Source organism: Epinephelus fuscoguttatus, linkage group LG24 (assembly GCF_011397635.1).
Source record: "Epinephelus fuscoguttatus linkage group LG24, E.fuscoguttatus.final_Chr_v1".
Classification (NCBI taxonomy): Eukaryota; Metazoa; Chordata; class Actinopteri; order Perciformes; family Serranidae; genus Epinephelus; species Epinephelus fuscoguttatus.
Window position 1 is genome coordinate 15,805,482 of NC_064775.1, and position 27,399 is coordinate 15,832,880.

Sequence of the window (27,399 nt, forward strand, 5' to 3'; positions counted from 1 at the left end):
TACGCTCAGCTAGCAGTGGATCTGGTGCAGATGAGGGGGATGGGAGCACGATTGCCAGCTGTAGCGGGGTGTGTCAGTATGTCTGAGATTTGGGAAATTTTATGAGTTATTGGTTAGAAATAAGTCAGTTCAAGAATAAGAGTGATGAGATGGTGAAAAGTATGAAAGTTTTATAGCGGTCGGATGCTTTAGTTGGCAACACTCGTTGTTTGCTTCAGTGCACTCCTCAAATACCGCCACATGATAGTGATTTTGGCGTCAGATACCAGTGCAAAAAAGCACCTATCGTGATGATATGACATATCAGGTGGCATCAGCTTGTAATACCACAGAAAGGCATCAGTTTGTAATGCCACTGGCAACTACGTAATATAAAGACTTCGAGACCGCAGGCAGGAGGGGAGGTGGATGGGTCCAAAACACCCAAACCGTCACCTGGGAGCCCACTGTTAACACTCTGTGTGAGTTTTAGGCCAAACCATGATGTTTTTTTGAATCTTGACCACATGCTTTTGTTGCATAAGGAAATAAATGTCAAAACAAGGTGTTTTACCAACATTGTATGTGTATCTTGGAAAAGACTGTATGTATGTAATGAGCAGAAACTGTACATGGGGCAGCTTGAGTCCTCCAACCCATTCGACTAGTATGTACCGACCCACAGGAGCATTTCCCTAAGTTAGCGCAATGACCTACCTGGATGACAGAATAGCTTGTAAATGACTATTAATTTTAGGCACGCACGCACACACACACACACACACACACACACACACACACACACACACACACAAACAAACAAACACACACACACACACACACACACACACACACGCACCTTTTTTTCCAACCTTGGTGCGTCTGAAACTTGGGGGATTCGAGTAAACAATTGTGTTTCTTTGTTTTTAGATTGTTTTAATGAAAAAAAAAAAACAGTTATGGAAACAAATTATGTGACAAAAAAGATATGATTATTTTAAGGCCATAAAAAAGCCAATCAATTATTCCCAAAGCATATTACATGAAAATACATGAAGCCAAAGATGAGCGCTGATAAACACAAATCAGGTACAAGTTACAGGTTAGGAATTCCTGGAATGAATACAATGACATGTTTTCATATTCATCATTCTGGCGCAACAGACTGGTTTCAAGGCACAGACATCAGCTGATGGTTTTCATTGATAGGAGTAGTCAATAAAAACCAAGGCATCATGTAGACATGTATGTAGGCAAGGCATCATGGGAGGGCTGGCGGCTCAGACCGGGTGTGTCCCTGGATCCTCCTGGGCTGTAATGACATCAGAAGAGGTTAGTTACTGTTCTCAGAATCATTATAGTGTTTATAAACTATATTGTCTGTTTATTCTTATGGTTTTATGGCATGTCTCATCTGTTCTTTTACTATTTTGTTTTTCAGATGAGACCTTCAGCAGTCTGCAGAGGTCCTCTGCTACTGAACAACCAACATATGTAAAAATCAGAAATTCTCACCTCCACACCTACATTTTGCTGCAACACATAGAATCACTGACATGATGGCAAACAGGAGCCCAATAACACGTAACAGCCAGTCATCTGTCTCCACTGCAAAGTAAAGAGGATATCAGACTCAGCATCAACACAGAGTGTAAGCCATATAATGCATATGAAACAACGACATCACTGTGAGAGAGTGAATTAAGCATCAGTACAGACCAGTTTAGGTTTAATCTGCTGTGCAGAGAGGATCTCTCACCTTTGACTAAGACACTGATGTTACAGCTCACACTGCCTCCACCTTGACACTGATACACACCATAGTCGTTTCTGCGTATCTTTTTAAAGATCAAAGACTATATACTTTCTTGGTTTGCAAATGTCCAATCTGTACTAATGTGACTGCCACTGCTGATATTGACAATGACACATGTGACTGTTTTGTTGACTGAATTGCTGCAGAAAGCAACTATGCAGTGAATCTTGAAGTCTTGTCCAGAGACAGGTTTATAAACTGTGCTGTCTGCTACTTTAATTTTAACAGTTTGGATCATCACCTGTGAAAGGAAAAATCACTGAATGCATAAATTAGAAATGATCCTGACAACATATGAAAGCAGTGAGAAATTGTCTTCCCTTTTCAAAATCAGTCTGTAGGCAGGACTCAGAGAAGAATTAGATCAGAGAAATAGTTATATGTTTTTTTTTTCCATGCTGCAGCTGCAGCCATCAAACTGAAAATTCAGGTCAGCAAGTTGTGTGGTTAAAACACTTTTTTCTTTTTTTTTTTTGCATTTGGTTCTGTGCTACCAGAAATCTTCCAAACTAAATATGTTTAAGTTTGCATTACAGACTGTTAGAGTTTGGGTGTTGCAGCCATGTCTGAGATCAGGTTTGACAAAGTAGAAACAAATACATCTGTACACCAAATAGATCCTGTTATGTTAGCTCAGAATGCTACACAGCATTGAAATCTGTCTTTGATCCAGCACCCACTCCATTAAACACTGGGCTGTGCCTTTCTTTTTTTAATTTGTTATACTTTTTTTAGGTTTTCATACTATATTTTCTTTTCATTTGGCTGTTTTTTTTGAAGAAAAAACTTGATACTGTTTTTTGTTTCTTTTTGCTTTCTTTTTATAAAAACTTTTTTGTTTTAATGTTTTTACTTTTTTAAAAACTTTTTTTACTTTTTAAATATTTTATTTTAACTCTTAGTTTTTTTTACTTTTTAAACTTTTCTTAACTTTTGTTACTGTTTTTTGTTGCTCTTTTTACTTTTTATTTCAGTTTATGGTTTTTAAAACTTTTTTTTTTTTTTACTTTATTCCCTTTTTAGATTAAAAAAAGAGCCTTTCTTAACTTTTATGTTTATATATTACTTTTTTTACTTTTTAAAAAAGTTTTTGCTTTTTTAAATAACCTTTTTTATTGGCTCAGAGTCTGTCAGTGTCAAAGAAAGAGGTCAGATTTGGGAGGAAGTGCCAACCCAAGAGGCTAAATTTAATTTAAAACAACTGCTTCAATGTATTTTATGTTGAATCTACATGTTCACACTGCTGTTCTGCCATACAATGTGGCCTGATTTTTTTTTTTAACTAGTAATCACCATTATCATAAAAAATGTTTTGTGTAAGAAGTATGGCTAATATTTTCCATCGACCATCAACACATAGTCTATTAAATCCTCTTGAGGTGCAAACATCAACTAAAATTACTACATTAAAGCATCTAAGACCCAATTTTCTAACATTTTGTCAGTTTAACATCCAGTCAGTGGTTTACTTTACAAAGTAAGGTTGTACATTTATGACATGGTGGCTTATGTCCTTCACTTTTTCCTTCATAGGAATTTAATGAACTGACCCAACATTCACATTTAATTTCCTTGTTGAGTTTTAATACTGTGTCGCTGAGTCTTTGGATGTATCTGTTCACCTGTTCTGGATGTGTGAGTTATAACATTTATTTGAAACCTTCTCAGTCTTTATAATATTTCACATTTCAAAACATGATTTACCTGATTCCTGTTTGTGAATATGTTACTCAGCAAAAGAGAATCAAAGGCCAGAACAAAGCCCTGCTCAGATGGAGAGTGAGATACGCAGATAGAAAAAAACCCCAACTTACTGTCAGCATCCGCAGTGGAGTAGAGCGCCGCTAAGATGGACACTTGAAAGATGTTCAGACGGTAGTTTGGTCTCATGGTGGAAACACTTCAAGAACCAGCTATCCACTTCTGTTAAACATCTATCGCTGTGGGTCTGCTCTAGATATCACAGTGAATGACGTGTGGTGTACTGAACTTCCTGCTTTTGTTTGCCGTGGTCTTCAGTGTATGTGTACCCCCATTAAACTCAACATACATGTCATAGTATAGAAATACACAAACACACACCTTTTATCTGGGGCTAGATGCATAAACAATTTGTATGCACAAACCATGCATTCAGGAGCCACCCCCTTGCCCACTTTGCCTCCAACTTCCTCCCCCTTTTGCCCTTTCATGAATATTACAGATCATGTTGTTTGTTTGCAGTCGTAGCAGTTCATCTATTTGTACACATATTAATATGGCAGATCATAACTGAACTAACGTAGATGTGTGTCCACTCATACCTGCACTTCACTGCACTTCACACATTAAATCATGCATGTCTGTATGCATTTTATATAAAGGATATCACCCAGTCAGCACCTACACCACCTTTTGGAGAACCTCACACAGTCTGTGACATTGCACTTTCTTTTTCATTTTCTTTTCTGGTCTAATGAATGGTGGAGGGCCACAAAGCAACTACGCTCAGGGCACCCAAACAGCTAGCAGCAGATCTGGTGTGGATGAGGGGGATGGGAGCACGATCGCCAGCTGTAGCAGGATGTGTCAGTACATCTGAGATTTGGGGAATTTTTGAGTTATTGGTTAGAAATAAGTCAGTTCAAGAATAAGAGCAATGAGCTGGTGAAAAGTATGAAAGTTTGAGAGTAGTCGGATGTTTTAGTCGGCAACACTTGCTGTTTGTTTCAGTGGTTTGACCTGCCTGTTTTCATCCTCAACTCCTCAAATACCGCCACATGTCAGTGATTTTGGCGTCAGATACCAGTGCAAAAAAGCACCTACCAGCTTGTAATACCACAGAAAGACATCAGTTTGTAATGCTGCTGGCAACTACATAATATAAAGAGTTTGAGTATAGGGCAGGCAGGAGGTGAGGTGGATGGATCCAAAACATCCAAACTGTCACCTGGGAGCCCACTGTTAACACTCTAACACTCTAACTCTCACACTATGTTGGTAAAACAAGCTGTTTTACCAACATAGTATGTGTATCTTGAAAAAGACTGTATGTATGCAATTACATGTATGTAAGGCATACACACGCACACACACACACACACACACACACACACACACACACCTTTTTTTCCAACCTTGGTGCATCTGAAACTTGGGGGATTTCGAGGAAACAATTGTGTTTCTTTGTTTTTAGATTGTTTTAATGAAGGAAAAAAACAGTTATGGAAACAAATTATGTGACAAAAAAGATGTGATTATTTTAAGGCCATAAAAAAGCCAATCAATTATTCCCAAAGCATATTACATGAAAATACATGAAGCCAAAGATGAGCGCTGATAAACACAAATCAGGTACAAGTTACAGGTTAGGAATTCTTGGAATGAATACAATGACATGTTTTCATCATTCTGACGCAACAGACTGGTTTCAAGGCACAGACATCGGCTGATGGTCGGTGAGGCATCATGGGAGGGCTGGCGGCTCAGACCGGGTGTGTCCCTGGATCCTCCTGGGCTGCAATGACATCAGAAGAGGTTAATTACTGTTCTCAGAATCATTATAGTGTTTATAAACTATATTGTCTGAAATCAAACCGTTATAGATACACATTATGTTATCTGATTACACACACACACACAAAAGATGTGATTATTTTAAGGCCATAAAAGCCAATCAATTATTAGCAAAGCATATTACATGAAAATACATAAAGCCAAAGCTGAGCATTGATAAACTCAAATCAGGTACAACTTACAAAATCTTGGAGTGAATACAATGACATGTTTTTATATTAATTATAGTGACTCAGCAGACATCGGCTAATCCTTTTCATAGATATGAGTGGTATGCGAGGCATCATGGGGGGGCTGGTGGCTCAGATCGGCTGCGTCCCTGGATCTTCCTGCACAATAACAACATCAGAAGAGGTTAGTTACTGTTCTCAGAATCATTAGACTGAATGTGTACAGTATTATATATTTGTTCTTATGGTTTTATGGCATGTCTCATCTGTTTTTTTATTGTTTTGTTTTTCAGATGAGACCTTCAGCAGTCTGCAGAGGTCCTCTGCTACTGAACAACCAACATATGTAAAAATCAGAAATTCTCACCTCCACACCTACATTTTGCTGCAACACATAGAATCACCGATATGATGGAAAACACAAGCCCAAGAACACGTAACATAAATATCCAGTTATATGTTTCCGCCACTGCAAAATAAAGAGGATATCAGACTCAGCATCAACACAGAATGTAAGCCATATAATGCATATGAAACAACGATCAACAATCACTGTGAGAGAGTGAATTAAGCATCAGTACAATCCAGTTTAAGTTTAATCTTTTTTAATATTTATATACTTTTTTTTTGCCTAGTGGTTTTTTCAAAATTCCTGAAAAAACTGCGTAAAATTTCCCATTCAAAGTGATTCGAGATTGTCGAGCAATTGACGTAAAATCCCTCCTCTTTGAGGCCACATCAAATCACCATACTTTGACATAAAAACAATGATTCAAAGCTTAAACGACTCATGAGACTCTCCACTTTATCGGACCAAATGAGCATTTTGATATCTTGTACTGTTTTTAAGAAATTTCAGTTTACATAGCATTATGTTTTCAGACATTTCAGATTTTATAATGGGTGTCTGTGGGAGAGAGCTAGAGTGGTGACATCATTGCTAGAGAGTGGAAAAGCTGGAAGATCTTAAAAATTTCAAAACAAATTGTTCGCACTGCCACAGTTATCTCTTACATACACAATTTATACATCAAAACATAGGAAAATTTGTGCTGGTCGCATAAATGTGACAGTACAATCACACACACTTACGCATGTGGCTCAGTGAGCTTCCAAGCGAAGGGAGAGACACTTTTTTTTTCTCATTCACTTTCATGTAAAAAAGCTGGAAAAGAGCTAGGGGCACCAGATTTTTCTGACCTGCGACCATGGTCACATTTTTGACTCCACAACCACAAAAAAAGACATCTGTGCATTTGGGAGAATCTCCTTTCTCTAAGGGTATCCTTATGTTAATGATTGGACCCATGGTTTCGGCGTTAAAAGGAGGTGTTTGAGGAGTCACATCTCCATTAAAAGAACAGCCTGCTCTTAGCTGCTCACTGCCACTCAGTGACAGCAACATTTCCTAGTTTGTTTGTTTTTTTCTGTTTTTTTTAAATACTTTTTTCATTTAAAATTTTTCTATTGTTTTAAAGATTTTTTTTTTTTTTACTTTTTTATTTTTTTTTAAAACAGTTTTTCTTCACTGTTTTTATAGGCTCAGCATCTGTCAGTGTCAAAGGAAGTATGTAGTCTGTGCAGAGCGGAACCCCCCCCCCCCCCCACCACCACCACCACCACAAGCGGACCGTGTCATTCTTCATACTGCGTTGGCTGACTTCCTCCTTTGCTCCTGTCAGGGAGGACAGTCTAGAAATACACCTTGTATGGCTAATATTTTCCATCCACCATCTACACATACATAAAGATCCTCCTGAAGTGCAAACTAATTAAAATGACTGTATTAAAGCATCCATTTTTTTTTTTTACATTTTGTCAGTTGAACAGCCATTTATTGGTTTTATTTACTTTTTCTTTCTAAAATGAGGTTTGCTTACATTCATAGGAATGTAATGAACTGCACCAACATCCTACATTCACATTTGATTTCCTTGTTGAGTTTTGAGTCTTTCAGTGTATCTGTTCACCTGTTCTGGATGTGTGAGGTATGATAAGTTTATTCAAAACCTTCTCAGTCTTTATAACCTTTAACATCTTAAAAACATGATTTACCTGATTCCTATTCGTGACTTGTTACTCAGCAAAAGAGAGACAAAGGCCGTAACAAAGACCTGCTCAGATTGAGAGTGAGAAAAAAATCTAAAACTTACTGTCAGCATCCGCAGTGGAGAACAGCGCCGCTAACATGGACACTTGAAGGATGTTCACATGGTAGTTTGGTCTCATGGTGGAAACACTTCAAGAACCAGCTATCGACTTGTGTCTATCACTGTAGGTCTGCTGTAGATATGACAGTGAATGATGTGTGGTGTACTTAACTTCCTGCTTTTGTTTGCCATGGTCTTTGGTGTTTTGTGCGCACACACAAAACACCATCCCTGAATGTGAACAACACATGCAAGAGGATACCCAGCGCATCATATTTAGATGTGAAAGTCCACTGACAAAGCGAAGATATTTGACGGGTTGGAATGAGAATGCATTGGTTTGGAAGTTACCTGTACTCAGACGAGTTGTGCCCATTCAAGCTGGTGGGGTACTGAAAGTTTTGGCTTGTATGACATGGCTTAGTTTGCCATCCATGCTGTCAGCTGCCTGTCACTTTTGTTTTAGGCTTAACATGTTTATAGTTTTGGTAACTTGGCCTGCAAGTTAGATTAGAAAGCTCATATTCCATAAACTATTGAAGTTTCTATCATTTTTGGTTTCTGATGATGAGTGGAGAGGTGAGATTATGTTTTCTTTGTTTTCATATACGTTTATGTGATGTGTGGTTTAATTCTTCTTCCTGTTCGTCAGCTGACACTCTGTCTGCTCCCAAATGCACAACAGATACTGTACCCAAGAAGAGACGCTACTTTGATCGACATCAAAACAGAGCACAAAGAACAGAGGTGCACACACACACACACACACACACACACCAATATAGATTAAAAGACAATCACATTTAAAAAAGGGTATCTGCAGCAGATGTGTAGACACTGACTGTCACCTGTACAGGAAACAAAACTATTTACCTGTAAATGCGTTACACTCTGCACACACACACACACTGATGGATCCAGAACTTTCACTTCTGCTTTTAAACAGCTTTATTCACAGGAAGTCAGAAGCACAAAGCGGAGCCAGCAGTAATATTCAACGATATCCATGGCAGTAAACACATCTTTATGAAGAGACACATCATATTGTTAATGTAAAAAGGATTTCATTATTTTAAGGCCATGAAAACCAAATCAATAATTCACAAAGTGTACTACTTATACATGAAACCAAAACCGAGCTGTGATATGAATTATTTTGACTTCACAGATTGATCTCAAGGCACAGACATCAGGACGACTGTTCCTTTAGATCTGAGTGCTGGCAGCATCACGGGAGGGCTGGTGGTTCAGATCTCTTGTGTCCCTGGATTTTCCTGCACAGTTGGATTGACATCAGAAGAGGTTAGTTACTGTTCTCAGAATCAATATAGTTAATGTGTACTGTATTATGTATTTATTTTTATTGTTTTGTGACATTTCTCATCTATTTTTTTATGTTTTGTACCTCAGCAGACCTGCAGAGGTCTTTTGCTGCTGTATGTAAAAATCAGAAATTCCCACCTTTACATCCACATCTTGATCCAACATATATAGCTACAACTATGATGACAAACGCCATGATCCCGACAACACGGTACACACATGGCCAGAAAGTGTCCTGAGCTGTGGGACTCTCTGCAGCATAAAACAGGACATTTGAATAAGCTTCAAAGGTGCATGGATGTATGAAAAGATAATTCGTGTAAAGAAAATATTTGTTCTTGATCTATATGTACAGTGCGTGTGTTTTCTTACCTGGTTCCAAAGTCTTCCATGTACCTGTGGTGAGTTTGACATCTGAAAAGCATTCAGACAGTTAACATGTCTTCAGTCTGATTATTTTGGAAATAATAAGGGCTTCTCAATTAATAATGTAGTAGTAGTAAGAAATGGTTTCCTGCATCTGCACAGTCCAGTATAGGTTTAGTTCTGCTGTGTGTATATAAACATATGCAAACATAAGGAGTGTAGGCCACAGTGTTTGAATAACAGGATTCAGATTCATGTGGAGCAGCCATGTCCCAACATAACAAAACATATACTCTTCTTACCTGTGCTGTTCATCCCCGAAACATTGGTACGCCCATCATCATCTATAAAACAATACAGAGCAGCTGTCTTAAGTCATAATAATATGGAGATAGACATTGTCGATAGAATTTGTATTGTATTTTTTGGTAGCAGTAGATAGGGTCAGTTCAGTCCAATATAGATGTATTAAATTGTATAAAAAGTCACTCACCGTGGACAGAGACGCTGATGGTATGACTCACACTGCCTCCACTTTGACACTGATACGCACCTGAGTCGTTACTGAATATTTTTTGGAAGATCAAAAACGATATTCCTTCTGAATGGTTTACAAGTTCCCACTTCGTTTTAATGTGACTGCTGACATCGACAGGGACAGCAGTTTTCTCTTGTTTATACCAGGTGACTGTTGGTAGTGAGTTATCGCAGAGCACAACAGTGCAGTTAATCCTGAGGTCTTTTCCGATGACAGCTTCATAAACTGTGTCACGGGCCACTTTAAGATCAACATCACAGTCTGAATCTTCACCTGCAAAAGGACAGTGACACAAAGCACAGATCAGAAATGACAAAGCGATACCAGCTGATGAAGACACAACATGAAAGCAGTGAGATGTTATCTAACAATTGACAACCACAGAAATAAGTTGTATGGGTTTTATAGAGCTGCTGCTGCAGCCAGGTCACCAAGACTTGTGGAGTGTATTTGAGGTTAAAGCTCTGTTTTTGGTATTGGGTTCTGTGCTTCCCTGAAATCAGTTCAGTCCAGTTCAGTCCAGTTGTTGGACAAAGTTGGACTACCCATCACACTGATCCTGTACTAAGAGGTGGAGGTAGAAACACTGCAGTCCGTAGACAGATCGAGAGGGAATTGTCACTTTTGCTTACACACCTGCTATTTCTTAAATATCCAACTGATTGTGAGAGACAGTCTAAACACTCCAGCCTGTTCTTTTTTGTTCTGAAAATGTTGGCGCACAGCCTCGTTCTGTAGACAATCAGCGAGGTGCAGACGTTCCTCTGTATCGTTGGCAAAGAGGAAATACAGGAAGAATTGGAGCAGTGATGTGGCTACTACAGTTCTAAGGTTTAGGTACATGTCCGTATGAGTTACATACAGTTTCAACTGATAGTATTAATTGTTCAAAATTCTTGTTATTGTGGGTTAATAACGGTTAATTGTTAACATCCCTAATACAGTCTGGCATGATCTGGCTACAAATGATATGATCTTGTACTTGGTTGATATTATATATTAAGTTAGCAGATAAAAACGAGCAGCAAAATGAGGCACAAGCTTTAAATATGTTCTGTATATAGTGTTGTATTGTTTTGAATCTGCTTTCAGCCATCTTACTGATCACAGTCCTTTAAAACAAGCTAGCTGGATGGAGAGGGTGAGACAGCAGCGCCCACTTAGGAGACAGGAAGTGTATATGTCGCACTTTATATTTCATCGCCTGACTTCCTGCTTTGCTCCTGTCAGGGAGGACAGTCTCGAAAAATGCATTATATGAAGTACTGATAATATTTTCCATCCACCATCTACACACAGTTTATTAAGATCCTCTTAGGTGGAAACATGAACTAAAATCACTGCATTAATTAGTGTTAAAGACCCAATTTCTTCACATTTTGTCAGTTTAACAGCCATTCATTCATATATATTCATATTTTTTTTACAAAGTCAGGCATTTACAACATGGTCGCTCATGTCTTTCACTTTTTCCTTCATAGGAATGAAACTGACTGCAACAACATTCACATTCAATCTAATATATTTCCTAGTTGAGTTTTAATGCTGCGTCATTGAGTCTTTGGGTGTACCTGTGCGCCTGCCTATTTTAGATTTTATATGTTGGATCAGACATGTAATATTGATAATGATAATGATAATGATAATGATAATCGAAACATTTTCAGTCTTTATAACCTTGAACATTTGAAAACATGATTTATCTGATTCCTGTTTGTGAATACGTTACTTAGCGAAAGAGAATCAAAGGCCGGAACAAAGACCTGCTCACACTGAGAGTAAGCGATGTAAATAAAACAACAAAAACTTACTACCAGCTTCCAACCTGAGGAAGAGCGCTGCTAAGATGGACACTTGAAAGATGTTCAGACGGTAGATTGGTCTCATGGTGGAAACACTTCAAGAACCAGCTATCCACTTCTGTCAAACAATTATCACTGTAGGTCTGCTGTTGATATCAAAGTAAAGGACGTCTGGTATACCTCACTTCCTGCTTTTGTTTGCTGTGGTCTTAGATGTGTGCTTACCTCCATTACCCTTAACATATATTCCATATCAAAGCACAAAGAGCACACCTTTTTTTTAATCTTGGTACATCTGGCACTTTGGGGGGTTTTGAGTAAACATTTGTGTGTCTGTGGTATTAGATTGTTTATTAGAAACACTGAAATCAAACAGTCATGAATACACATTATGTTCTTTGATTGCACAAAATAATCAGATTATTAATACATTCTCCATTTCCCAGTTCAAGAAACACAATAATTCTAAAAAGGAAATTACAGAAGCTCCATAGTCATTCTTATCGTCAGAAAATGAGACAGTATTTAAGCTCCAAAAGGTTTTCCAGGTGAGTAAATTCAAGTCATGGATGTGCAACAGCACAAAGTCACAGTTTTAACCTGCGGTGAGTGCATGACACAAAACATTCAAACCAAGATCACAAACAAATGCAGATTAGTTGAAGACAGTTTGCAAAAATCCTGTGAAAAAATACATTTAGGCTACTTTTGTAGCCTGATGAGCCCCTTTCCCACTGATATGTAAGAGGATGAGGCTGATATACTTCTATATTTTTCTTATTGTCAACAAATCCTATGAAATACTAAAATCCAAAACATTAGTCTGTCTTTCAGTACTCTCTGACTCCCCATCCTGTCTGTGGCTCCGCTGGTTCTTAAAGTCCCCATGAAATGCTAGCAGAGTGCTATGCAGTTACGCACGTTTATACTTCTAGGGAGGGACTTGTCTTGGTATCCAACAGACATGTAGCCCAAATGGTGGAGGCTAGTGCTAGCTGCGCTAATTTAAAACACAGCAACAGTGCTGACAGAGGGAGGCGTAACACTGAGGCCCCCAGGAAGTGCGACAGACTTTGGCGCCAATTTCACGTAGTGGCCAAACTGTGTAACTACAATTTCATGGTCCATGATGTGATGCCATTGGACCCAAAAAGATTTTTTCCTATAGACTTACATTGTGAAAGACACATCTGTGAATGGCGGCACAGTGGAGCAGTGCTAAGTATTGTTGCCTCACAGCAAGAGGGCTCCTAATTCGAACCTAGGTTGGGGGAGCCCCTCTGTGCGGAGTTTGCTTGTTCACCCTGTGTCAGCGTGGGTTTTCTTCAGGTACTCCAGCTTCCTCCCACAGTCCAAAGACATGCAGGTTAATTGGTGACTCTAAATTGTCCGTAGGTGTGAATGTGAGTGTGAATGGTTGTCTGTCTCTATGTGTCAGCCCTGTGATAGTTTGGCGACCTGTCCAGGGTGTACCCGGCCTCTTGCCCAATGTCAGTCGGGATAGGCTCCAGCACCCCACGACCCTCAAGAGGATAAGCAGTTATTCCATAAACTACTGTTGAAATTTCTTTCATTTTTTGTTTCTGATGATGAGTGGAGAGGTGAGATTATGTTTTTTTTGTTTTAATTCTGCTTCCTGTTCATCAGCTGACACTCTGTCTGCTCCCAAATGCACAACAGATACTGTACCCAAGAAGAGACGCTACTTTGATTGACATCAAAACAGAGCACAGAGAACAGAGGTGCGCACACACACACACACACACACACACACACACACACACACACACACACACACACACACACATAGGTAGATCCAGAAATTTCACTTCTGCTTTTAAACAGCTTTATTCACAGGAAGTCAGAAGCACAAAGCGGAGTTAGCAGTAATATTTAACGATATCCATGGCAGTAAACACATCATTCTGAAGACACAGATTATATTTTTGTTAATGTTAAAAAGGATTTCATTATTTTAAGGCCATGAAAACCAAATCAATAATTCACAAAGTGTATTACTTATACATGAAACCAAAGCCAAGCTGTGATATGAATCATTTTGACTTCACAGATTGATCTCAAGGCACAGGCATCAGGACGACTGATTGTTTAGATATGAGTGGTGGCAGCATCACGGGAGGGCTGGTGGTTCAGATCTCTTGTGTCCCTGGATTTTCCTGTACATTTGGATTGACATCAGAAGAGGTTAGTTACTGTTTTTTTATGTTTTGTACCTCAGCAGACCTGCAGAGGTCTTTTGCTGCTGTATGTAAAAATTAGAAATTCCCACCTTTACATCCACATCTTGATCCAACATATATAGCTACAACTATGATGACAAACGCCATGATCCCGACAACACGGTACACATATGGCCAGAAAGTGTCCTGAGCTGCGGGACTCTCTGTAACATAAAACAGGACATTTGAATAAGCTTCAAAGGTGCATGGATGTATGAAAAGATAATTCGTATAAAGAAAATGTTTGTTCTTGATCTATATGTACAGTGCGTGTGTTTTCTTACCTGGTTCCAAAGTTGTCCGTGTACCTGTGGTGAGTTTGACATCTGAAAAGCATTCAGATTGTTTACTTGTCACAATTAAGTCTTTAATCTGATCATTTGGGAAATAATAAAGGCTTCTAAATTAATAATGCATAATAGCCTCCTGTCACTGCACATTCCAGTATAGGTTTAGTTCTACTCACCCAGGACAAAGACCTTGATGTTATGACCCACGCCACCTCCACTTCGACACTGATACACACCCGTGTCGTGTACGAGGGTTTTGTGGAAGATTAAAAACGATATCCCTTCTGAATGGTTTAAAAGTTCCCACTCTGTTGTCATGTGACTGCTCCTGGTAAAATTGACAGGGACGTCCATTATCTCTCGCTTATACCAGGTGACTGTTGGTGGTGAGTTTTTGCAGAACGTAACAGTGCAGTTAATCCTGAGGTCTTCTCCAGGGAGAGATTCATAAACTGTGTGTCGGCGCACTTTAACATTAACTTCACAGTCTGGATTTTCACCTGCAAAAGGACAATGACACACAGTACAGATCAGAAATGACTGGGACAATGTGATACCAGCTGATGATGACACAACATGAAAGCAGTGAGATGTTATCTGACAATTGTCAACCACAGAAATAGGTTGTATGGGTTTTGAAAATGCTGCTGCAGCCAGATCACCAAGGGTGGAAATCCGGGGGGACAGGGGGGACATGACCCCCCCTCCAGTAAAGCTGTCCCCCTCTAGAATAATTTGAGACACAATTAATAATTTTTGAACAATGCAGCAGTATGTATTGAAAACACAATGTAAGCGGTGCTCATTATAATTGCGCAATTATGTGCTATTTAAATCTTAAAAGATTTAGTCCCCCCCTCCCATTCCTAGTAGTGGTTTAGTCCATCCCACACTCTTTCCAGTGGGCGGGGCTAGCAGCCTTTAGTACTTGGCAGCAGTAGCAGCGTTTGGCTGGTCCCTGCTGTACCCACATCGCGGGGTAAGATGTGCACTCACACAGACACAGTTTAACTTACCCAAGTTACAACACATCCCATTTACAACAAGTTGGAGTACCATAGTACTACGGTACCTCAGGTACCACTACTGTGGGATAAGTTCAAAGTCCAATCGCTAGAGGGTGAGTGTCCATGCGCCGTCCAATAACGGCGCGCGCTGGCCAATAACGGCACGCACTGGCCACCTGGCACTCGATTTGCTGCTGCAGTGGTTTGTATCCAGTGACATTTCAGGTATTAGCTGAGCTATTGAGTATCTTTAAGCAGTGAAAGTTATTATTAATTTATTTTTACTTGTAGGGTAGATTTGTTTATATATGCTACAGTGATTTGTTTTCCACTACAGAGCTCTATGGTGCGAACATTTTACTCGCATTTGCAACTAAAAATAGTTTTTTGCGAGCAAAAGAAATCATTCAGGAGCAGCTGTGCGAGTACAGATTTTCAACCAGCAGCACAAACGAAAGGCGAATCCTGCTGGTTGTGGGTTGAACGGGGGTCACAGACACACACAGTAATGTATTCCTGTCAAATATGGCAGCCATAGTGCTCCGCGGCGCAAGATAACAGCTTACCGGCGACGGAGAAGTCCGGCTCCAGATCCAGTAATTTCCTGTTTCATTGGTGTCATGACTGCCCAAAAGTACCTGGACAGCCGAGCTGTGGTGGCACACAGGTATGTGACGTGTCAGAGGACAAACGAGCCGTTCACATTTCTCTCTTTGTGGCAGGTAACGGTCCACAAACCTCACCGCACTTTAGGGACTGTTCTTTACTTATGGAGGGACTGCTCTTTACTTGTCAGGGGAGGAGGGTGGCTGGTTGATTTTTATTGTATTTATTTATTTTATTTTGATCCCCCCTATGTTAATCACTTATTGATGCTGTTTTTGAAGTATGAATAAGTCAATAAGTAATTTATTCCATTGAAATATCATTGACATATTATAGAAAAGTGATTTATCTTTTCATAAATGACAAAAGGCACATCTGCCTCATTTTTGCTGTGGTATCGTGATACTACTCAGAACCATGATATTTTCATTGGTATCGTGCAGTGGGATCCAATTTTGGTACCGTGACAACACTATCTGCAACATTTCTCCTGCATTGTTCAAAAGCCTACTCAATAACGAATGCTGCTAAGCTAAAAGCTAATGACAATGCTTAGAGTTCAATGATAGTCAGAAAGGACAGGAGAGAAAGAAAAGGGAGAGGACAGGACAAGAGCAGTAATATTTATTTTTGTCATTCTAAAAGACTAACTGTTTGGATATTGATGTCAGAAATAGTTCAGATTTTACTGACATTTTAGATTTATTTCCAGGAAGGTTTTATCCAGGTTTACGAATTGTTTTGTCTCCAAAGGAAAGTAGCCTATTTTTACTGTTGGCTGTTCTGTCCTAGATTTTTGAGTTATTGCCTTGATATATGTTCAGTTACCCAGTAGATATCTACTTTGTTTTTAAAACAGATTTTTTCATTTCTGAGTCAAATGTTGCAGTCTCTGTCAGTCTCCAATTAAATCATCACAACTTAATGAATTTGTACATGTGTACATGTTAATTTGATTTCAAACATTTTGTTTTAAATCTGGACATGTACAGGTGGACTCAGCCAGTGCTAAGAAAGGTCCTATGCCTGCCTGTTGGAGAGATAGAGAGAAGATTAAAGCATCAAATTGCGGTAAAAGATACTGTATAAAAGACAGGCTACAACTTTTTTTCCTTGTACCCCCTGGAATTATTCTCTAAAATTTTACTGTTTATTGCCCCCCCAAAATGAGGCGCAAGCTTTAAATTTGTTGTATATATAGTGTTGTATTGTTTTGAATCTGCTTTCAGCCATCTTACTGATCACAGTCCTTCAAAACAAGCTGGTTGGATGGAGAGGGTGAGACAGCAGCGCCCACTTAGGAGACAGGAAGTGTATAGCGTCCATTTTATACCACTGGTGCAGCTTGTAGTGCATTAACCATGACTACAAAGCATCTTTGGTTACATTACCAACGTTAACTTTGGTTTCACACAGGACACTAACACCAAGTCTGCTGGATGAAAGTCCTTTGTTTGTTAGACCCATCCCCCTCACCACCACCACAGGCGGACTGTGTCGCACTTTATACTGCATTGCCTGACTTCCTTCTTTGCTCCTGTCAGGGAGGACAGTCTCAAAAAATGCATTATATATTAAGTACTGATAATATTTTCCATCCACCATCTACACACAGTTTATTAAGATCATCTTAGGTGAAAACATGAACTAAAATCACTGCATTCATTCAAGTTAAAGACCCAATTTCTTCACATTTTGTCAGCCATTCATTCATATATATTCATATTTTTTTTTACAAAGTCAGGCATTTACAACATGGTCGCTCAATGAAACTGACTGCAACTACATTCACATTCAATCTAATATATTTCCTAGTTGAGTTTTAGTCCTGTGTCATTTGGGTGTGCCTGTGCGCCTGCCTATTTTAGATTTTATATGTTGGATCAGACGTGTAATAATGATAACGATAATGATAATCGAAACATTTTCAGTCTTTATAACCTTGAACATTTGAAAACATGATTTATCTGATTCCTGTTTGTGAATACGTTACTTAGCGAAAGAGAATCAAAGGCCGGAGCAAAGACCTGCTCACACTGAGAGTGAGCGACGTAAATAGAAAAACAAAAACTTACTACCAGCTTCCAACCTGAGGAAGAGCGCTGCTAAGATGGACACTTGAAAGATGTTCAGACGGTAGATTGGTCTCATGGTGGAAACACTTCAAGAACCAGCTATCCACTTCTGTCAAACTACTATCACTGTAGGTCTGCTGTTGATATCAAAGTAAAGGACGTCAGGTATACCTCACTTCCTGCTTTCGTTTGCTGTGGTCTTAGATGTGTGCTTACCTCCATTGCCCTCAACATATATTCCATATCAAAGCACAAAGAGCACACCTTTTTTTTAACCTTGGTACATCTGGCACTTTGGGGGGTTTTGAGTAAACATTTGTGTGTCTGTGGTATTAGATTGTTTATTAGAAACACTGAAATCAAACAGTCATGGATACACATTATGTTCTTTGATTGCACAAAATAATCAGATTATTAATACATTCTCCATTTCCCAGTTCAAGAAACACAATAATTCTAAAAAAAAAGAAATAACAGAAGCTCAATAGTCATTCGTATCGTCAGAAAATGAGACAGTATTTAAGCTCCAAAAGGTTTTCCAGGAGTGACGTCACTCAACAGAGTAAATTCAAGTCATGGATGTGCAACAGCACAAAGTCACAGTTTTAACCTGCGGTGAGTGCATGACACAAAACATTCAAACCAAGATCACAAACAAACGCAGATTAGTTGAAGACAGTTTGCAAAAATCCTGTGAAAAAATACATTTAGTTTGGTCAGAGAAGGTGCTGCTTTTAGCCTCTCACACAGACTGAGGACTTTGTAGCCTGATGAGCCTTTTTCCCACTGATATGTAAGAGGATGAGGCTGATATACTTCTATATTTTTCTTATTGTCAACAAATCCTATGACATACTAAAATCCAAAACATTAGTCCCCCCCCCCCCCCCCCCCGAGACCCTCAAGAGGATGAAGCGGTTAGAAGATGAATGAATGAATGAATGAATGAATGAATGAATGAATGAACGGGGACCCTCCAAAGCTGTACCCAGTTTTCTTCATAAATCCAAGGTTACGTTTCTGTGATGCCACCATCACGCCACCTTGAGCTGGGACAGCGTTATCAGGAGATCTTTTAATTGGACACAAAATTATTATACGTCCCTGAGTGCAGGATGAATCATCAGATTTTTTTTTTTATCATTTCCAGGAAATGATAAACTCTACAATACTGTTGAAAATACCAACTAAATTACTTTTTTATTATCACTGGGCCAGATACTGGTGTGACCATCAGTGATAAAACAAGTATTTAGATTTCATGATGTCTTTAACTAAAATGGGGGCACATATATACACTTTTGTTGTTGAGAAGTAATTTCCAAAAAAAGCTGGGCACTGTAGATTTCAGCAGAAGTTACTCAGACAGCAGTAAATGGTGAATTTGTTGGGGACTATTTTCTGCTGTGGATTAATCCACATTTGGTGGTCTAGTAAGTATTTACAGCTGCAGGACTGTGTTTGTGGGATTGACTCAAAATAAATTATTGTATGTGTGAAGGAACATGTCTTGCAGTGCAAGTGGTTTTCAAGTTCATATTGAGGAATAACTTATGTCAGACAATACAGTAGGATCAGTTTTATGGGATTTGTTGACAATAAGAAAAATACAGACTATCACCGGCCTTATACTTTAACTTTACCTGTAGTTTAGTAGCTCACAAGCTCGTATGATTTGAAGAAATCTCGTACCACAGCTCCAGCGAGATTGTCAGTAACATTTCCGGGTAAACAAAAGAAGACGTTTTACTGTTTTATGATGCAAACAAGGCAACCTTATGGCTATCTGTATCAGTACCGAGTTGTCTTCAGTCCTCTGGCTGAATTGAAATAGACTGAAAACCACATGTGCTTACCCTCCTTCTCAGTTTGGCGCATTTGATACATGATGACCTCACAAATTCCCAGCAAACTTCAACTTCGGCAAAGGTCTAAGTAACCAGAGTCAAAAGTATTGGTGTGTAGGGCCTTTAAAGTATTGACCAAATGGTGGAAATGCTAATTTAGCATTAAGCAAAGTCTCATGTGGACTTGGTGGGTTGTCCATGCTGTAGCATCCTCATGGTCTGACAAAAGCGAGCTGTTTTTACCAAAGAGGGTCAGTGTATCAAATTTTAATTCTCCTCCAACATTAAGACCACATTACTCCACTTAACGCAAGCTGTCGTCCTCTTTGAAGTCACTTAATCTCATGGGTGATGGGTCTTTCACACGGATAGCCGCGTACTCTGAAGTCTCCTCCATTGGCCTCCGCGGCCGAGCAGCAGGTCTCGCTGGCACCTGATGGTTGAGCGCAGCATACACAAGAGAACTCCCCTCTTCCTCTGCCTTTTTCCTTGGTCTCCCTCTGTCCTCCTTCACCTTGCTGTAAATGCGCTCATTGTCTCTCGGTAACGGCAGCTCATTGGGTTGTGAGGGCAGTGGCTTTCTCTGAGTGGACCTCCGAGGTGGCGGTGCAGAGGGGCTTCCTCTCGGCGAGGGCTGGAAGCCGGCGTGTGGGAAGGGTTCCATGGGGATTGCAATGTACTGCAGACATCAAAAAAAGCACTCTGCAGTAAAATATTTAAAGAACTAAGAACAAGATGCAAGTTTAAAATGTAGCTTTGTCTTACCGGATTTTCAGATTGCGTCTTTTTCTTTGATTTCTCTGCATGATGACAGTTAAAAATTATTTCCTGTTTTTGGAGTCACAGTCATGTCCTATATTGCAGATTTATTCAACATCTCACCTTTACATCCGTGCATTGATACAATGGAAATAATTATCACTACAGTGACGAATGCCACAATCCCAGCACCAAAGTAGATGTACATAAACAGATCAGATGAGGTTTCAGGTTTCAAAGTGGGTGCTTCTGCGAGAAAAAGAGAAAGTCTGACTAAATATGAATGTGTTTATGTATATAAATATATATATAAACATATAGACACATAAGGAGTGTAGGCCACATTGTTTGAATAACAGGATTCAGATTCATGTGGAGCAGCCACAACATATAAACTCTTCTTACCTGTGCTGTTCATCTCCGGAACATTGCTACGCCCACCATTGTCTATAAAACAATACAGAGCAGCTGTCTTAAGTCATAATAATATGACAGGAGATAGACATTGTCGATAAAATTTGTTCATTTATTTTTTGGTAGCAGTAGATAGGGTCAGTTCAGTCCAATATAGATGTATTAAGTGGGAGAAAAGCTCACTCACCGTGGACAGAGACGCTGATGGTATGACTCACACTGCCTCCACTTTGACACTGATACGCACCTGAGTCGTTACTGAATATTTTTTGGAAGATCAAAAACGATATTCCTTCTGAATGGTTTACAAGTTCCCACTTCGTTTTAATGTGACTGCTGACATTGACAGGGACAGCAGTTTTCTCTTGTTTATACCAGGTGACTGTTGGTGGTGAGTTATCGCAGAGCGCAACAGTGCAGTTAATCCTGAGGTCTTTTCCGATGACAGCTTCATAAACTGTGTCACGGGCCACTTTAAGATCAACTTCACAGTCCTCACCTGCAAACAAAAATGACAACAAACATTAATTCATCCTTATTTTTACTACAGTTTACTGTAATGTCTTAATGTAGCAATCGTATCTGATACCAGCTCATGATGAAAGAATGAGACATTCGATCTTAAGATACACTTCAGGTGAGAGCTTAGCCCCATATGTGTTGTACAACACTCATTTTTCAAAGACGGTTTCTGCAAGTCCACCAAGTTAAAGGCTTTTTAATACCAGAGGTATTAAAGGTCCCATAAAGCAGGTTTATGTGCAACATAAATACTATGAAAGTATTAAATGCTCAATGCTCTAACTTTAAACAGGCTGCCGGCTTATGTAAAGCTGTGATGTCATGACAATACTATTGACCGAATCACTGTGACGTCCTGCTAACACTTCCTGGCAATTGATATGAAGCAAACTCAAGACCGACCCTTTTAGCCTGGCTTTTAATTGAACTGTTTTTCATTTTATTTATGTATTTTTATTTTTTAATTTTTATTTTTAAAATTGTTTCTATGATTATTGTGTATTTATTTATTTATTTTTATTTTTTTTAGCTGGCATATTCTTCTATTTCCTTATTCATTTATTTTAACCATAGACTGTATTATTTACGGATCTATTCTGAGTTTTTATCCCACCTCTGGTGTTTCCCCACTCATGATAGTGTTTCCTCAGTTCCTGTTTTTTAGTTGTGTGTGTGTGTGTGTGTGTGTGTGTGTGGGGTGGGGGGGGGGGGTTGGTGGATGGGGTGGGATTATTGTTTTTATTGTGTGAAACACTTTGTGTTGCATTCTGTTTGTATTAAAAGTGTCAATGGAGTCTGGTGGTTTTGAGATAACGGCTTCAGCTCCCTGTTGGAAAAGGCTGTGGTTTGGTTTTGGTCTACTCAGGCCACGATCACACAGAAAGCATTTTGCAGGTTGCAAACCCGAGTCGCGGCACACTACCTTTTTTTTTTTTTTTTTTTAAAAAAAAAGAGTGCCACTATTGAAGAAAAACGCTCACTGCAGCTTTTTGTTGTTGCCAGGTAGCCACTGACTCACCTCCTCATTCAAACGTTCCCATGTAATCAATCTACCATTTATTTTTTTACTTTAGTTATTTGACAGTAATTAGTATCTAGTTACTAAAATGTTCAGGCAGAGGGTACTTGCAGTAGCTATGGTTGAGGGTGAGAGGCTGTCAGCAAATAGTTTGTCGGGCACAGAGAGACAGAGATCTGTGTGGGTACATGAGACACTAAAAAAGAGGGTGGATCATAGGGAGTACCACCAGTTGGTCCAGGAGCATCACCTCAATGATGGCCGTTTCCAGGCATATTTTAGGATGACCTGGGGGCAGTGTGACAACCTGCTGTCGATCATCAGGCCATACAGCTCTGAGTATCCCGCAACCGCTACTACCAGTTTCTCCTCCATTGTTTACCAACTGTAAACTCTCAAATGAATTTTTTTCAACTCAAGGAGTTCAGAGCGCTCCGGCAAAAGTGCCACTCTGTTACAGTCATTCCCTGGCTGCAGTGACATTGCAGAGATGCTAAAAGCACAGATGTGGAAGACCTGGAAACACTGACAAATCAGAGCAAACTGAGCTTATTGGGAGGTGGTCTTAAAGAGACAGACACTGAAACAGAGCATTTCAGACAGAGGGTGAACACAGATATATTCAGGCAGACATTATGAGAAAAATAAAGTGTTTTTTGAACATTAAACCATGAAAACATGTTTTAATAGAAACCCAAAATACAAGTTTGAACCTGAAAATGAGCGTAATATGGGACCTTTAATACCTGTTGATGTAATACCAGCCAAATTATATTGCATTTTGTCAGTACTACAGTACAACTAATGAAATCAATTAATTTAATGTGATCTGGACCTGAATAAGCAGCAGAAAAATCAGTTTTCTAAAATCAACACACTCAATTGTAAATTAAATTTAAGACTTTTTAATATCCCTTAAGGCTTTTTAAGACTTTTCATGACTTGCAGATACCATGAAGAGAATAGTTTGATGAAGTTTTTAGTTAGAGGACGCCAGACATTTGGACTACACATTAGCAACCTAAAACTCTCTGAGTAAGTTAAAGAAGAAAAATTATACAAGATCAAAAGACAAGTAAACCGTACATGACTTAATACAGTGAAAACGAAAACATCTAACAGCTAATTAAACACTCCTGAAACTGACATCTCATTTTGCGATGAGTGGAAACATTATTTGCATGAGAGGGAACTGATAGTGAACCCCACCTAAAGTACGGCGTCTCTTCGTTACACCGAAATCTGCAACATTTGTTCTTGCACTTTTCATGTAATTTATGGTTTATATTGATAAACTCCTTTCAAACTCCTGGTTAACTCCACTGGTGTAACACATACATAGCCTAGAGGTAATATTTAACGTGAATGAATCTGATTTTACTTTGAACAAAGTCCATTTTTAAGTGTTGGTTGCTTTCAACTGCCAACATGAGTTGTCATTAAATAATAGCTCTTCTGCTGGCCTCAAACCACAAACAACATTGAGAGCACAATGAAACCACAGTAGCTAAAAAAGTGTGTGACACAGAGGTCAGCAGTAGTAAATAAAGTAATTCATACAGCCATTTCTCTTTTTTACACCCATTGCATGTGGCATAGACGTAGATCTTGGGCGGGGCGCAGGTGACACATTCCCCTCAATATTTAGAAAGTGTGAACATCCTACTGATAAACATTAAAGTAGCAGAGGACTTGTGTTTTGACAGTTACATTGATGCAGAAAATGCACAAACTGGTGCATAAACAATCACCAGAATGCAGGAAATTAAGTGTTTAATGCTCAAAACTTTCTGGTGGATGACGACCAAATGCCCCACTTCATATTTGTCCCCCCAAATGTCGAAATAAACCTACACTTATGGCAAACGGGGAATTATAGAAACCAGTAACACGAAGTGGGTGTAAGGCTGATAAAGCTAATGAGTATGCTCTAGACATTTTTTTGTGTCATCTTCAACATTTCTGCCTCTTTAATGTTTGCATAAAATCTCTAATTGTTTCCACTGAGCTCCTACACGCGCCAAAAACACCCTCCTGTTGTGGAAGAAATTGCCTAAAAGTAGCATTTTTAGCATCTGAAACCGAAATTATGCAGTTGTTTTGTCAGTTCCAACGACATCCATAGTACACTTTCATAATAAGATTATTTTTTGGTATGCTCAAGGAAGAATAACATGAATGTTTTACACCAAACTGAGGCACTCAATGGGTTTTGGAGATGACTTAACACCGACTTCATCTTGTAATCGCTGCCTGTATACTTATACTGCGTAGACAAGTACATGGCGCTTTAAAGTTCGTGACTTTTACAGTAATCAGGCCTCCAACCTTTACCAGAGAATCTGGATAGTGGTCACATTGCCAACTTTTTAGTAACCTGACAGACCTAGAGAGGAAGAAAAAGTAACACCACACAAATACTGAGATAGCAAAATATGCAGAAACAATAACTTACTGTCCGCATTTAAGGTGAGAAGCAGCGCTGCCAAGATGGACACCTGCAGGACGGTCCAGCAGTGGTTAGGCCTCATGATGGGAACACTCAAAAAACCTCCCGTCATCTTCTAGTTGCAGCCAATCCAAGTGGGAAATGTTCCTCCGAGCACATCATTATTAAGTTAAGTAAAACAGAGAAGTGCTGAAGCTGAGGTTGGAGCTGCTTCGCTACATGCTGCTTCCTCTTTCTACTCTCTGCTCGCTCCCTACCTTCCCCTTTAAGGTAGTGAGTGCACTGAAGGGGAGAGAAGATCGGTGGGTGGTCTTGCTTCTCTAAATGTTGCAGGTCCAATACAGGGAAACATCTCAGATCAGGGGGTTCCCACAGTTTACCATGCAGATACTGCTCCGACACAGCTACAGCAAAGATCTCATGCTTTACACCAGCCTTCCTTTCTAGCTCTTTTCATTTCCGAGTCTTGTTTCAGTCTGTGCACCTTGACAGCGACTTCATCATTTCTTGGCAGTGTCTGTGGTTCACCCTCTTCAAGCTGACTTCCTCCCCCTTCTCCCTTCCTTTCATCTTTACCTTGTGCATCTCCTGCAAGCTTGTGCGACCTTGTGCACAGCAGTGTGGCTTTAAGGGAGGATATACTGTAAGGTGCATGAAGGAGAAGATGGAGATGCTGTGGCCTCTTTTAATGGCCACTTTGTTGATGTGTGGTTGTAGGCAGCACCGTCAGCCTGTCTGTCAATGAGTCGGCCTCATTCAGGTTTTTAAGGGCGAGACAAATAGATAAGATTGAGCTGTATCATTGGAAATGTAGGAGCCACTGTTTTGGGGGCTTGTCTGAAACTGTTTTTAAATGTATCTCTTGTAAGTCCCCCAAATTATGTCCCTTTAAAACTCTGAAGAAATATGTACAGTGAAGGGAAAGTACCCAAAACTGGAAAAGACCTGCATTCAAAATGTTACCAAAGTTAAAGTGCCTAAGCAGTTGAAAAATGTAGGCCCACCTTTAACACACTGTTATATTATAATGTAGTGGCCAGGCCCTACAATGGATTTTTATGGAGAACCTTATTCTGTAGGCTTACACGCTCCCTTCAATATTTACAAAATATGTGTTTTTCTCCTTTAATAAAGACAGAAAGTAGCATTACATGTCTTTAATTTGACATTTACACCATAAACTGGTGCAGAAAATGCACAAATTGGCATAACATTTCACTAGAATGCAGAAAATTATGTGTTTGATGCTCAGATTTTTCTGGCAGAGGACCCCCAACCCCTTATTTTATCTTTGTCCCCCCCCAAGCATTAAAATGAAACCTAAACCCATGAGTAAATGTGACAATACTTCACTGTAAAAATAACCCATTACAAGTAAGTGAAAGTACAGATTTAATATCAGCGACATGTACTCAAGAATAAAAGTACTCTGAATAGATGGTGTAAAGGTGTTATAGTGTTATATATCCTATGTATATTTATCACTTATTTGGGGGCTGTTCATTACTTATTAGAGGGAAGGGGGTGGTGCAAAATAGGGGAGGTACTTTAAATAGTTTTTAAGCATTGGGAAGGAGGTTATGGTTTTAGATTTGCATAGGGGAGGGACATTTAGCTTTAAGTGGTGGTACAGTGGTGGAAAAAAGTTTTCGGACACCCCATGCATTTGTGAAATATTGCATTAAGAATCACTCTTAGGTCTTCAAGTGCAATTTCTTTTAGAACAGTCACAGCCAAAATACTAAATAAATCCTAAAAAAGCCATTAAAAACTTAAAATTGATTGGTTCCATAAAAATACATAAGAGATTTTGAGTATTGGGTCATTTTGGCACCACAATTTTTGTTGCCAAGCTTCGTGTCTACATAAAGCCAGCACATTTGAAAGTTCTTCAGACACAAAAATGGCTAAAACAAGGAACCTAACGCAGGAAACACGCCTGAAGATAAAGATTCTCAACCAGGAAGGGTACAGCTGCCGCCAGATAGCCAGGAAGTGCAGATGCAGTCCTTCAGCAGTTGGATACACTCTGCAGAAATACAGACGAACCAACAGCTTGGAAGACAAACCAAGATCTGGGTGTCCAAGGGTTTCTTCAGCAAGAAATGACCGCATCCTGATCCGCATGTGCAGGCAAAACCGCCGAATGACATCACAGGAGCTTCAGCAGCAGTGGTCAAACCGAACTGGTGTCCAGTGTCCCGACTTTTAGATCATGGCTTAAGGTCCTACAAGGCTATCAAGAAGCCCCTGATCAATGAGAGACAGAGGTTAGCCTGGCGTCGTTGGGCCCAGGCACACAAGAACTGGACAGCCAGGAATTGGAAGAAGATTTTGTGGTCAGATGAGTCCAGTTTCCAGCTTTATCTTCCTCCTACTAATGTGAGGGTACGCAGAAGGCCAGGCGAAGCATTATCTCCAGCATGTACAGTACCTACTGTCAAGCATGGTGGAGGCAGTATCATGGTTTGGG

At 39.5% G+C, this 27,399-nt stretch overlaps 3 protein-coding genes and 1 long non-coding RNA gene across 6 annotated transcripts; all 4 read right to left on the bottom strand.

Annotated features, from left to right (window-relative positions):
* Nucleotides 1-963: 963 nt before the first annotated feature.
* LOC125885223 (uncharacterized) lies at nucleotides 964-7,813 on the bottom strand. Of its 2 annotated transcripts, none has more exons than XR_007448829.1 (4): nucleotides 7,674-7,813; nucleotides 5,888-5,989; nucleotides 5,533-5,679; nucleotides 964-1,291 (listed from the first exon to the last, which is right to left on the bottom strand). It is a non-coding gene; the product is annotated as an uncharacterized LOC125885223 (long non-coding RNA). The 2 variants fall into 2 exon arrangements; XR_007448828.1 differs by lacking the exon at nucleotides 964-1,291 and adding an exon at nucleotides 4,992-5,291.
* A 1,063-nt stretch (nucleotides 7,814-8,876) lies between these two features.
* On the bottom strand, nucleotides 8,877-11,784 carry LOC125885265 (uncharacterized). The gene is made up of 6 exons (XM_049570815.1): nucleotides 11,709-11,784; nucleotides 9,853-10,170; nucleotides 9,662-9,703; nucleotides 9,366-9,407; nucleotides 9,132-9,245; nucleotides 8,877-8,944 (listed from the first exon to the last, which is right to left on the bottom strand). Exons 1-6 carry the CDS (start codon nucleotides 11,782-11,784, stop codon nucleotides 8,877-8,879), a joined length of 660 nt encoding a protein of 219 aa, XP_049426772.1.
* Nucleotides 11,785-13,559: 1,775 nt separating this feature from the next.
* LOC125885224 (uncharacterized) lies at nucleotides 13,560-18,787 on the bottom strand. Its single transcript, XM_049570773.1, has 5 exons — nucleotides 17,918-18,787; nucleotides 14,406-14,729; nucleotides 14,224-14,265; nucleotides 13,990-14,103; nucleotides 13,560-13,876 (listed from the first exon to the last, which is right to left on the bottom strand). Exons 1-5 carry the CDS (start codon nucleotides 17,991-17,993, stop codon nucleotides 13,809-13,811), a joined length of 624 nt encoding a protein of 207 aa, XP_049426730.1. The 5' UTR covers nucleotides 17,994-18,787; the 3' UTR covers nucleotides 13,560-13,808.
* Nucleotides 18,788-18,834: 47 nt separating this feature from the next.
* Nucleotides 18,835-25,425, bottom strand: LOC125885226 (uncharacterized). 2 transcript variants are annotated; one of them, XM_049570775.1, is made up of 6 exons: nucleotides 24,933-25,425; nucleotides 21,125-21,436; nucleotides 20,929-20,970; nucleotides 20,647-20,769; nucleotides 20,530-20,564; nucleotides 18,835-20,443 (listed from the first exon to the last, which is right to left on the bottom strand). In XM_049570775.1, the coding sequence occupies exons 1-6, from the start codon at nucleotides 25,036-25,038 to the stop codon at nucleotides 20,069-20,071; spliced, it is 993 nt and encodes a 330-aa protein (XP_049426732.1). In that variant the 5' UTR covers nucleotides 25,039-25,425; the 3' UTR covers nucleotides 18,835-20,068. The 2 variants fall into 2 exon arrangements, with proteins under 2 accessions (XP_049426732.1, XP_049426731.1); XM_049570774.1 differs by having other exon boundaries at nucleotides 20,647-20,772; nucleotides 24,933-25,424.
* Between the last annotated feature and the right edge of the window lie 1,974 nt (nucleotides 25,426-27,399).

Bases quoted from the DNA above. Each gene is read 5' to 3' on its own strand.
- LOC125885265 (XM_049570815.1), bottom strand. From the start codon at position 11,784: ATGAGACCAATCTACCGTCTGAACATCTTTCAAGTGTCCATCTTAGCA. The intron at 10,171-11,708 runs GTAAGTTTTTGT...GTCCTTTTGCAG, and splicing joins CCTCAGGTTGGAAGCTGGTA to GTGAAGATTCAGACTGTGAT. The intron at 9,704-9,852 runs GTGAGTGACTTT...ATTGTTTTATAG, and splicing joins CATCAGCGTCTCTGTCCACG to ATGATGATGGGCGTACCAAT.
- LOC125885224 (XM_049570773.1), bottom strand. From the start codon at position 17,993: ATGAGACCAATCTACCGTCTGAACATCTTTCAAGTGTCCATCTTAGCA. The intron at 14,730-17,917 runs GTAAGTTTTTGT...GTCCTTTTGCAG, and splicing joins CCTCAGGTTGGAAGCTGGTA to GTGAAAATCCAGACTGTGAA. The intron at 14,266-14,405 runs GTGAGTAGAACT...AATGCTTTTCAG, and splicing joins CATCAAGGTCTTTGTCCTGG to ATGTCAAACTCACCACAGGT.
- LOC125885226 (XM_049570774.1), bottom strand. From the start codon at position 25,038: ATGACGGGAGGTTTTTTGAGTGTTCCCATCATGAGGCCTAACCACTGC. The intron at 20,971-21,124 runs GTGAGTGAGCTT...ATTGTTTTATAG, and splicing joins CATCAGCGTCTCTGTCCACG to ACAATGGTGGGCGTAGCAAT. The intron at 20,565-20,646 runs GTGAGATGTTGA...GTCATCATGCAG, and splicing joins ATCAATGCACGGATGTAAAG to AGAAATCAAAGAAAAAGACG.